Source organism: Rhinatrema bivittatum, chromosome 2, assembly GCF_901001135.1.
Source record: "Rhinatrema bivittatum chromosome 2, aRhiBiv1.1, whole genome shotgun sequence".
NCBI classification, from domain to species: domain Eukaryota; kingdom Metazoa; phylum Chordata; class Amphibia; order Gymnophiona; family Rhinatrematidae; genus Rhinatrema; species Rhinatrema bivittatum.
In genome coordinates this window covers 159439683-159451856 of record NC_042616.1, presented here as the reverse complement: position 1 = coordinate 159451856, position 12174 = coordinate 159439683, and the positions used below count along the sequence as shown (strand labels likewise).

Sequence of the window (12174 nt, the reverse complement as noted above, 5' to 3'; positions counted from 1 at the left end):
AAACAATACGTAGATTGGACCCACTGCAGCATAAAAGTTCAGCAGCCAAGTAGATCAGAATTGTAGAGCAATTTGAGATCACACCTATGCTGAGCTGACGTCAACATTTTATATTATTTTTAAACATTCCCACCACTTCCTGTGGTTAATTTTGTGAACAGTGGCTCATAGGCAAACACAGAGGCTCACTTCAAGAATGTTAAGTTCCACAATTTTACCTGGAGTGAAGATAATAGGGCACCATGGAAGGTGTTTGTGAAAAATAAACATTCTGGAACAGCTGTTAATTATTCTGTGTCATACTTCTTAAGATTCCCTATTTTTAATTCTCTAGTATACAATAATTGCCAATTACACTTATCTTGCTTTGTAAAAAAAAAATCTGGAGTCTTAGCTTTGTCCTCTTATACTTTATGTACCCGCATACCCAGATTTTTGGGAGTGCTTTATGTGTTTATGACTGAGACCATTACTGTATGCTTTACAAGCAGAAATATACAGAAACCTTGTCCAGTGCTGCCTGTACAATTGCTTCACTTTCGGTATCCAGGGCTGAAGTAGCTTCGTCAAGCAGAAGAATCTTGGGATTGCGAACCAGAGCTCGTGCAATAGCTATCCTTTGTTTCTGACCTCCACTCAATTGTGTACCTCTTTCGCCAACCAATGTGTCAAAACTCTGCAAGAGAAATTTACAGCTACAGTTCATAACCTATAAGATAGTGTTTTGTTCTTAAAACACATGTGACAAAAGCCAGGCTTATTTCATGCTAACCCAGAAAGACAAATGACATTGACTAGAGTTCTAGGTGTAAGGTCATAAATTAAAATTTAAACCCACGCTGTAAATCAGAGATGATCTTGTCCTAGTTCCATGCACCCTTGTTCAAGTGCACATTTATGGTATGAGTCAGTCATGGGGTATGAGGACCTCTAGATCAGGAGTGGCCAACCTGTGGCTTGGGAGCCACATGTGTCTCTTCTATGTGCAAAATGTGGCTCTTGTGCTCCTGTCCCATAGCAAGTGAGCACCACTGCAGAGGACAGGATGGGAGGGGCTGGAGCAGAAAGCACACACAGCAGAAAAGAGCAAAGAAGAGCTGTTCTAACCCATCCTCTCCTATCCTCATAGCACAGCTCAGCAGTTCTCAACCGGTCTGTCGCCAAGCATTGGCAGGTGTTTCAAGCACATCCTAGTCGCCCATTCCTCTTCCCTCCCTCTCCTCCACCTCAATGAGACCCACACAATTCTTAAATGAACACTGCTGCTGTTCCTGCTTGAGCTATCAGCACATTCAAGCCCAGAGGGGAACAGCAGCAGTGTTTGTGGAAGCCGGCAACAGCGACATGGCTTTTTCTTCTTCCCGCCCCCTGCGGCCCAAAAGAGGAAGTGATGTTCAGTGGGCATGCTGGAAGAAGAAAGGGCCATGCTGCTGCCACTGCAGAGATCGTGTCCCAAGGCTGCCTCCACCTCCCACGATCACGAGAGCACTTCCATCTCCTTTCTGAGGCAGTCCTTCACCTGGGGAAGCAAATTGCTGGATTTCCCAGATAGCTGCGCAGCAGGAAATCCCCGCGGCTGCATAAACACTGACCTCACATAAGATTTTAGGTACCCCAAGCTAGGGACTGGATGAACACTTACCAGTAATCCCTGGGGACCCATAGCCCCACAGGAGGACTATTGACATAATCTTGTGGCAGCCGAGGGCAGGAAGCTGAGTCCATCTGTCTACACTAAGGAAAACGAAATTATCAGGTAAATAATTTCTCCATTTTCTAGCGTGTAAACAGATGGACTCAGGACCAGTGGGATGTATCAAAGCTACTCCCCAACAAGGTGGGAGGCTGCCTGCAGTACAGTCAACACCGCACATGCAAAGGCTGTATCCTCCCGGGCCTGCACATCCAGACGACAGAACCTGGAAAAAGTGTGTAAGGAGGTCCATGTTGCAGCTCAGCAGATATCGATGGGATGCCTGAGCCTTAGTGGAATGAGCCTTAACTTGAGCAGGCAACAGCTTTCCAGCATCCACATACGAGGCCATGACCACCCCCTTAATTCAAAGATCTATGGTAGCCCGCAAAGCCGTGGCGCCCTGCTTACTCCCGCCATGGAGAACAAACAGGCAATCTGTCTTTCAAAAAGACTCAGAGATCTCCAGATACCGCACGACAAGATGCTTAACATCCAAGGAGCACAAAAGGCGAAACTCCTCCGCATCCCTGACCTTATCCAGGGATAGCAAAGAGATGGACTGATTCAAATAAAAGTCCAAGACTACCTTGAGCAAGATGGATGGAACAGTATGCAGCTGTAACACTCCCGAAGTCACCTGAAGGAACAGCTCCTGGCAAGACAAGACCTATAGCTCATAAATCTGACGTGCAGATCATATAGCCTCCAGGAACACAGTCTTCAAAGTCAACAACTGTAAGGAAAGGCTACGCAGTGGTTGGAATGTGGGGCCTACCAAAAAGTCCAGCACAAAATTAAGACTCCATAATGGAACCGGTAACCTCAAGGAGGGCCTAAGGTGCTTCACTCCCTTCAAAAGATAGGCCACATCAGGATAAGACAACAAGGAAACATCATTCACCAGGCCTCTGAAACAGGCAAGAGCCACAACCTGCACCTTCAAGGAATTAAGGGCCAAGCTTTTATTCAATCCATCCTGCAAAAAATCCAAAATGAGAGGGATCTTAACTGAATGAGGAAGAACACCCCGCTCCTCACACCAGACCTCAAAAACTCTCCAAACCTGCGTATAACCCAAGGAAGTGGATAATTTGCAAGCGCGGAGTAAAGTGGCAATCACCTCAGAGGAATAACCATACTTGAACAGTTGAGCCCTCTCAAGGGTCAAACCGTAAGACAGAATTGAGTCAGATCCTCGTGAAGAACCAATCCCTGCTGAAGCAGATCAATATGTGGCAGAAGATGAAGAGGGGCCTTCACCAGGGGTCATTGCAAATCCGCATATCATGGATGCCTTGGCCAGTCCTGCACCACCTGGTGTACTAGCTCCCTGTGGCCTTCGATTTTTGCGTATTATCCTGCCGAGCAAAGGCTGCAGAGGAAAGGCATAAAACAATCCGTCTTCCAGCCAGACCTGTATGAGAGTGTCTATTCCCAGGGACCACAGATCTCTCCTGTGACTGTAGAAGCGAGGAACCTTCACATTTCAAGAAGTCACCAGCAGGTCTTGGAACGGAAGCCCCCAGTGTTCCACAATCAGCTGAAATGCCTCGGCTGGCAACACCTACTCTCCTGAGTCCAGACTCTCCTTGCTGAGAAAGTCCGCTCTTACGCTGTCTTTTCCTGCAATGTGAGAGGCCGAGATCATCTGCAGATGGCCGTTGGTCTATTTCCTGTGACACTTGCTGGCTCTTGGTTCCTCCCTGGCAACTGATATAGGCCACTGTCGTAGCATTGTCTGATATCATGCAAACTGCTTGATTCCGCAGCCTGTGGCTGAACTGCAGGCATGCCAGCCATACCACCTGGGCCTCCAGGCAATTGATGTTCCAGCGGGACTCTCTGGCATTCCAGTGCCCCTGGGCCATTAACGCCAGACAGTGAGCCCCCCAACTGTGGAGACTCCCATCTGTCGTGAATACCAATCAGGCCGGAGAGTACAAGGGAATTCCCTTTCTCATATGACACTCCTGCAACCACCACTGGAGGCGGGAGCAGATTTCCACTGGCAAGTGGAGCTGAACTGCATAATCCTGAGAATGCAGGTTCCAACGAGATAGCAGAAAGTGCTAAAGAGGATGCATATGCGCCCTTGGCCATGGCACCACTTCCAAGGTAGCTGCCATCAAGCCAAGTACGTGTAGGTAGGTGTATGGTGTTCATCAAGTGAATCTCTGAATTTGAACTTCTGGTAGGAAATATCTGCCCTGTCCCGTGTCGAACCGGACCCCCAGATACTCCAATGACTGGGATGGTTGAAGATTGCTCTTGGTCAGGTTCACCACCCAACCAAGCTCCTGCAATAAGGAGATCACCTTGCATATTACCAGGTGGCTCTCTTAAGAACATGCCATACTGAGTCAGACCAAGGGTCCATCAAGCCCAGCATCCGGTTTCCAACAGTGGCCAATCCAGGCCATAAGAACCTGGCAAATACCCAAAAACTAAGTCTATTCCATGTAACCATTGCTAATGGCAGTGGCTATTCTCTAAGTGAACTTAATAGCAGGTAATGGACTTCTCCTCCAAGAACTTATCCAATCCTTTTTTAAACACAGCTACACTAACTGCACTAACCACATCCTCTGGCTACAAATTCCAGAGTTTAATTGTGCGTTGAGTGAAAAAGAACTTTCTCCAATTAGTTTTAAATGTGCCACATACTAACTTTATGGAGTACCTCCTAGTCTTTCTATTATCTGAAAGAGTAAATAACTGATTCACATTAACCCGTTCTAGACCTCTCATGATTTTAAACACCTCTATCATATCCCCCCTCAGCCGTCTGTTCTCTAAGCTGAAAAGTCTTAACCTCTTTAGTCTTTCCTCATACGGGAGCTTTCCATTCCCTTTATCATTTTGGTCGTCCTTCTCTGTACCTTCTCCATCGCAACTATACCTTTTTTGAGAGGGGGCGACCAGAATTGTACACAGTATTCAAGGTGCAGTCTCACCATGGAGCGAGAGGCTGTTCTATGCATCCACCATCCTTTCTGTAAAGAAATATTTCCTGAGATTACTTCTGAGTCTACTTCGAACTGCATGAGCTTTTGAGATCAGATAAGACTCTTCTTCAGACTTGACAAGATCCAAATTGCTCCAATCAAAGTTAATGAACGTTCTCGTTTGGATGCTGTGCTAAAATATGAACTTCTCTAAATGAGCTGGCATAATTCAAATTTGGAAATAATCAATTTTAAAGAAAGTAAACTGAAAACTGCAGTTGATTTACTTACATTTGGAAGTTCCATGATGAATTTATAGGCATTGGCTTCCTTGGAAGCTCTTTCAATCTCTTCCATTGTCACGTCTTCACGACCATAGCGGATATTTTCTGCAATAGTGGTATCAAACAAAACAGGCTCCTGGCTTACCACTCCAATAATTTCCCTCAGATATCTAATATTTAAATTCCGTATATCTTGCCCATCAATGGTTATCTAAAAGAAAAAAATATCACAGTAAGGAGGTTACTTCCCCTGGTTTTAAGCTGCTCCCATCACCCCTGACATCCCACCAGCACTACCCAAGAATCAAATACCCAGATCAAGATTGGAATCAAGTCAGCAAAACCAAGGAAAATAAAGAAGAAAATGGTCCATAAAGCAATCTATGAAAGGACATTTCAGGAATGTACTCCCCCTCCTGCTACTTTCATGGTCAATGACTTCGATGCTAGGACATAACGATTTTGCAAAGCTTTTGTAAGGTTGGTTTGCGTGCCCATAATTTCAGGAAATCTTGGAAAATCCAGCAGAATAGCAGCGCTTCGTTGATTCTATTTTTTTCTGTTCACATTTTGCACACTGCCATGAGAATAAATGTCAGCCAGACTACAGCTTAAAACAGTTTGATATGCACAGTTGTTCAGCATTGCATTCATTCCTAGTGCCTTACCGTGCCATTCTCCGGATCATAAAATCTCTGGATCAACTGAACAGTGGTACTTTTCCCACAGCCACTGCTACCAACCAGGGCTACTGTCTGACCATTATGGACCTTCAGATTTAGGCCTTTTAATACCTACAAGGGAGATTTACAGAAAAAAAATAAAGGAAATATATTCTAATGCCATATATCCCAGTAATTAACATCAACTCCACCCATTCCCCCAAGTGGAAGAATTTCTCCTTACCAATCAACCCATCCTTCCAAAAGGTGCAAAATACATGAACTGTTTTTGCAATAAACTTCAATGTATACAGTATGCAAGCACAACTGATTTAACATAGCCTAATATTTTTTAAATGAATCCAGGTGAGTTCATAGAATACATTGCTTATTACTGCCATCGAGATTCTAAAAGATAGGTACTATTTCATTTACCTTCTTGGAATCTTAAACGATTTTTTTTTTTTAAATCCGTGAAACAGCTGGCTGAAGCTCTGCTGGCTTTTTGTGCCCTTCTTTGAAAGGCACCGGTAGCCCCTGTCACATGGTAAGGGTAAAGGGCCGCCGGTGCCATTTTACTTGCTGGCAACTGATGGCCGCGGAGCGGGAGATTGCTCCCGGGCTCCGGCTGGACCACCAGGGACTTCGGTGGGTCGGTGGGGTTAGGGGGGAGGGTTTTCATGGCAGCCAAGGCCCTGGCACGGGAGATCACGCCCAGGCCCCTTGCTGGACCACCAGGGACTTTGGTGAGTCTGGGAGGAAGGATTTTAATGGCAGCCGATGGCTGATGATCCAAAAGTGTTTTTATAAAAAGGATATTGTAAACTGTATGGATAAAGAAGATAGCTTAAGATGAATGTTGTCACCTCAACTTTTTTACAGATTTCAGGCAGATTCATTATGATAATGTAGTTGATTATTAATATTTGCTTACTTAGTGGACATTGGAGTGATTCCTGATGATAATATTATATTACTGATTTAAGAATGACTGCATTTGACAAAGTGGTGTCTTCTCTAAAACGTATGCTTCCATTAAATCTATTAGTCAATAAAGTACTTTATAAAGCTATTATAGACTAGCACAGTACTGGAAGCTTTATTAAATGCTCAGGAGCATATGTAATTGTAATGTTTCTTTTAGAGCTTCATGGTTTTTCACTAGCATACCTCTTTAATTTAGTTGAATTGTATTAGATTAAAATGATTTTCATATAAATTGCCCAAAACTGCTTAGAATCTGTAATATATGAACATATGAATTAAAAGAAAACTTTAATAAGGAAATTTGCAATACTGCTATCAAAAATATGGTGAAATTATTTTATTTTACAGTTGTACAGGGAGGGATTGAACAGGGAGGGGCAGCTCTAGGTTTTACCCTCGACTTATCCAAGGGTGACAGATAAATCTTGATTTTGGGGCCCATAAAATACCCTCGACTTATACGTGAGATCGACTTAACACACGAGTATATACAGCACATTCAGCTACAGTAGGCATTTCCCTGTCCCCAGAGGGCTTAAAATCTAAGGGGGGTGATTTACTAATCCGCGTTAGGGGTTTCCCACATGGTAAACAGCATTTGCTCTTAAGCTTTGTATTTATATGAACAGACCACATATGTGATAATGCACAGTATTTCAAAAACCACATGTTGCCTGCCTCCCAAAAAAAACCAGCAGAACATGGGTATGGTAATAATCTGATTTGCATGGAAATGCATGCAGATCAGTTAGTTCATTGCTAGGCAATATCGTGAACATGGAATAACACAGCCTGCCCTAAAATTCACAAGCCACGTTTTTGAGCTAAACTTTAGCTGCACCTCAAGCGATGCAGCTTTCTCTGGAAGCATCAGGATGTTATACATGACCCGGGGGGCTCCCCTGAAAAGCCTCAAGCAGCCCAAACATTGCCCTGGGTTATTCACCCCCCTCCCCTTCCCCACCACCCTTTGAGGCAGTTGACATATATATATAAAAAAAAAAAAAAAAAGTTAAAAAATCAGTGGCATCCGCCCTCCTCCCCAAAGCTCCACACCTATTTTGTGAAAAAAAAAAATTACTTCACCCCTTGGCCCTTTTCCACCCTGAGCCCCTGGTAGTCTAGTGGAGCCCAGAGTGCCCCCAGTTCTCTCAGGTCCTGCCGTATTTAATTTTTTTCACAGCAACGAGTGGAACCTGGGGGCGGGGGGCAGGCCAACGCTGAATGTATATTATGTTTTTTCTTTTTTACGCATTGGCTACCTCAAAGAATGGCTGGGTGGATGGGTGGTAGGGGGGGGAGGGTTCTCAAGACCCCCAGGGTTTTAACAGAAATTGGCAGGGGTGGTCTCAACTTGCTTGGGCCCTATGAAAGATGGCAGCCCCAGGGCTCTGAGGCCACCATCGGGCGCTGCTCAGACAGGGAACCAAAGCCGCGGTGTTTTTCCCTGTGGTTAAATACTTCTGGATTATCAAGGCTACGGCAGAAATACCACAGCTTAGTAAACGTACCTCACAGTTCAACCCGAGGCAATGGGCGGGTGAATGACTTGCTATGGCAAAATGAGGTCAATTTTACAAGCAATTTGTATGCAAAAATTGGCTGTCGGAAACCTGCCGTACCTCCGTGCGGCTAGAAGAGAAATGGGCGGATTTCTAGCTGCACCGAGAAGAGGCACTCCTGGGGTGTGTTTAGGTCGGGGAGGAAAAATACGTCTGCGCACTGCATTTTGAAATCTTCACGCTTATTTATTCAAGCGAGTGACCGTGCATTCCTCGTTCTTGCCGCATCTTTGAAACTGAAAGTACAAAGCAGACTTTCCCTTTGAAAACTGGTGCAAAGCCCACAGGTAAAAAAAGGTATGCACAGACATTACACTAATGCAAATGGTTTGAAAACTGCCGCCATATGGGGTCACTTTTTAAAGGGTTTAGCTACCTAACTTGCAGGTCGATACAGTAAGGCCGCGTTAGAAAGAGTGCGGCAGGGCCAGGCGCACCCTCGTTTGCCTCACGCACTGTTCTGATCACATACCGCTCGATACTGTATTTAAATTGCTTGCAAATACAAGCCGCGTCTGCGAAGCGTTAGGCGAAGCGTTAGGCCCGCGCAACCCATTTTACTGTATAGGCGCTTAATACAGCGCCTATACAGTATCCTGGGTGCGCTGGTGCCTGTCATTTCAAATGACATTTGAAATGTCATGCACCAGGAAGTGGATCCCAACTTTAACCCATGAAAACCTAAAAACCGAAAATCCCCTCCTCCCGAAGCGGCTCGACATGTGGCAACTTACCTTTTGTTGCTTTTCAGCCCCTTCCCTTCTCTGCCGCCCTCCGGAGGGGGCAGCCGGCGGCGAAAGCGGCTCGCAGCGGTCCCCCGCGCGCAGGTCCCGGTTCTCCTGGCTCGGCGTGAGGCGAGAGCCCACTGTTCTGTGCCCTCTCCGGCACGAGCGAAGCGTCACGCGCGCCCGTCTATGCGCTTTCATTGGCCGGAGCGCCCAAATCGACGGGCGCTCCGGCCAACGAAAGATCGCTTCGCTCGTGCCGGAGAGGGCACAGAACAGTGGGCTCTCGCCTCATGTCGAGCCAGGAGAACCGGGACCTGCGCGCGGGAGACCGCTGCGAGCCGCTTTCGCCGCCGGCTGCCCCCTCCGGAGGGCGGCAGAGAAGGGAAGGGACTGAAAAGCAACAAAAGGTAAGTTGCCACATGTCGAGCCGCTTCGGGAGGAGGGGAGGAGGGGATTTTAGGTTTTTAGAGGTTTCCTTTTGGGGGAAAGTTTGCCGTCTACCATTACCCCTGCCTCTAACGCAGGGGTAAGGGTAGGCGGTAATTTAGCAGGTTAAACGCGGGGCAAAATGGCAGGGTAAAATAGCGATAGTCGGGGCGCGCGTTACTGTATGGGAGGGAATAGCTAATTCGATCGTTTACATCTCATATACATGCCGCGTGCGGAAGGGGTTAAACGGTGATTTAAAGAGGCAGTAAGAATGGATTAAAGGGGACAGTGTATCGCGGGTTGGACTAACGCAGCCGAAAAGTGAGTAGAAAGCGCGTTACGAGCAGGGTAACCGCGGCCCCACTTTACTGTATCGAGCTGTTTGGGAGCTGGGCTGCTAAATTGTCTCCTTTGAAAACTGAGCAGGGCAGAGCCCTAAATTTAGCTGGCTGAAAAGTGGGCAGGGCCAAGGGCGGGGTTAGCTCAGGAGAAGCAAGTTAGCAATTTAGCATTGCTTTTTAATGCTAAGTGCCCACATTTCAGTGAATTAATACTGGGCCTAAAACTAGGTGCCTCTCTTTTGGCTGCCTAGATTTAGGAAAATTTTTACCCACAAACCTAGGTTCCTAGGTTTTCCTAAACATTCACCTAAATTTGTGCAACAAAAATAGGGCCACCTAAGTGAAGCACCTAGCACTTTTACCAACTGTCCACTGCCCAGGATATTCCCCTAATTTTCATACCTTCCTCTTGTCTAGCTCAGCCATTGCAGCATCAGTCCTTAGTCAAATGCCATAGGCTGCAGCTCCCTCCACAAACTGATACATGTGCATCCTGAGTTTGGCCAGTTCAAGTCAACATTGAGCAATGGCTGGGCCTGCCTACTCCTTGTTCCCCTTCCAGGGGCTGTGAACACGAACCTCCTCAATAATGTCCAGCCCCACCCAACCTGAGGAGAAACTAGGCTCAGGAACAAATAGTTAAGGAGTGCATGAATTGTGGTGACTGCTTTTCCTTAATGGGAAGGTTTCTATCAGTGGTGCTGGACAATTGCTCATCAGCACAGAAGAGATTTATGACTAGATAAATCCTACTTTACTCAGGAATGCTACAATGGTGATATTTTCCAGACTAGATTCATGATTTTATTTGTACTGACATGTTCTTACTTGGCCATGCTATTGCCATCCATATGTAAGGCCTCTGTGATGACTCACTAGATTTATCCTGAATTCATGCTCTAAACCAGAGATGGCTTCACCCGGGTACTTGCATTCTTGTGACATATGCTCTTTTGGTATCTTCCTTCCAGGAGGCATGAGAACCACTAGAGGGAAGTAGAGTTCCCTCCAGGAGTTAGCCTCTAGAATAGAAAGGAGTGAGGGGTAGTTCCAGAAGATTCACTGGGAACAACTGGGACAGTGAAGAACTACAGCAGTTTATCCCAGTGGAGAGTCTGATTAACTCAAATCAACTCTCTTTTTTCCTCATTTCTTGTAACTGTTTTGTCTCACCAGCAGTGTTCAGGTAGAGCCTAGTAACTGGAGATGGATTTCAAAGAATAGAATCTATGTGGATGTTTCTCCATTGCATTTGGAAATCTTGACAGTCCCACAGTTGTTTTCAGCCTGGAATCAGGGAACTAACCCACAAGTGTTACAAGGATATCTGTGTTTATTGATTTGACTCCAGGAATTAGAAAAATATGAAATTGCTCTGGTCTTTGAATGTGATCATTCTTAAATCATCTGTATGAAGTAGGCTATGGTGAAGATTTTGTCTGTTGTCTTGCAAGGAACAAAAGAGACTCTGGTTATATCTAAAGATTATAATCCTCTGCTTTATATTTTTGTACATAAAGACACAACATAGAAACCTCAGAAACTATGTGTGCGCTGTTTCTTTGCAGAGGTGGAATATTATTTCTACATTACCCAATAATGGGGGCCTTGAAACATGTGTTTCCTCCATATGGACATGAACCCTGGAGAACCTATCTCGTGCCACCCGACACTAAAAGGGCCTTCGTTGGGTGGACAATTTTTAAAAAGCCATTTAAATGGGTAAATACTGATTTTAAAGGGCTGTCTGACAATTTCCCAGCCTCTGCATGACTAAAGGTATGCACAGGGCTCCATTATGAACATAATTTTAGCTGGGTTAAGAGGAAGCATTCCCAGAGGCAGGTGTGCATTGCATTGTTAAATGTACGTGTGTTTTTTCTCAGTCAAATTCTGCTGTAGTCATATGATATGTGGACTGGCCTCTCCTTGCTCACTGAACTTTTCCTCTGTGTAGCACCTCAAGTGCTATTCTGGAACGCTTCTTGGCAGCAAAGTAGGTAATAGCACCTTGCATTTGGGTCTATCCTGTAAAGTGCGGCCGCGTTTACCCTGCTCCTAAGCCGCTTTTTACTCACTTTCCAGCCGCGTTAGCCCTTCCTGCGATCCCGAATCCCCTTTAACCTACTCCTACCGCGTCCTAAATTCCCCGGGCAACCCCTTCCGCACGCGGCATGCATATTGCATGCAAACGAGCGAATTAGCTATTCCCTAGCATCCCGTAACCCGCGCCCCGACTATCGCTAGTTTTCCCTGCCGTTTTGTCGCGCGTTTAACCTGCAAACTTATCGCCTACCCTGACCCCTGCGGTAGAGGCAGGGGTAAGGGTAGGTGGCAAGCTTTCCCCCAGCCCCCGCTCACCTGCCCCGGCCGCGATCATGGGTGCCGGTCTCCGTGGCAGCCCCAGTCCTCTCCCCTGCTCCCAAAGCCAAAAAAAAAGCGAAAAAAAACGTTGCAGCTCCCCTCCGATGTCCGGACTGGGGCTGCCACGGAGACTGCAACGGCGAAGCAACGGCGAAGCAAAAAAAAAAAACCAAAAG

General features: G+C 46.0%; 1 protein-coding gene across 2 annotated transcripts in view; it reads right to left on the bottom strand.

Annotated features, from left to right (window-relative positions):
* The window catches only part of LOC115084224 (multidrug resistance protein 1-like), a 201105-nt gene that overhangs the window by 70822 nt on the left and 118109 nt on the right, over nt 1-12174 (bottom strand). For both annotated transcript variants that reach the window (XM_029588806.1, XM_029588807.1), the window contains 3 exons: nt 5594-5719; nt 4933-5136; nt 506-676 (listed from right to left, as the gene is read on the bottom strand). In XM_029588806.1, coding sequence (XP_029444666.1) covers nt 506-676; nt 4933-5136; nt 5594-5719 — 501 coding nt within the window. The remainder of the gene's footprint in view (nt 1-505; nt 677-4932; nt 5137-5593; nt 5720-12174) is intronic.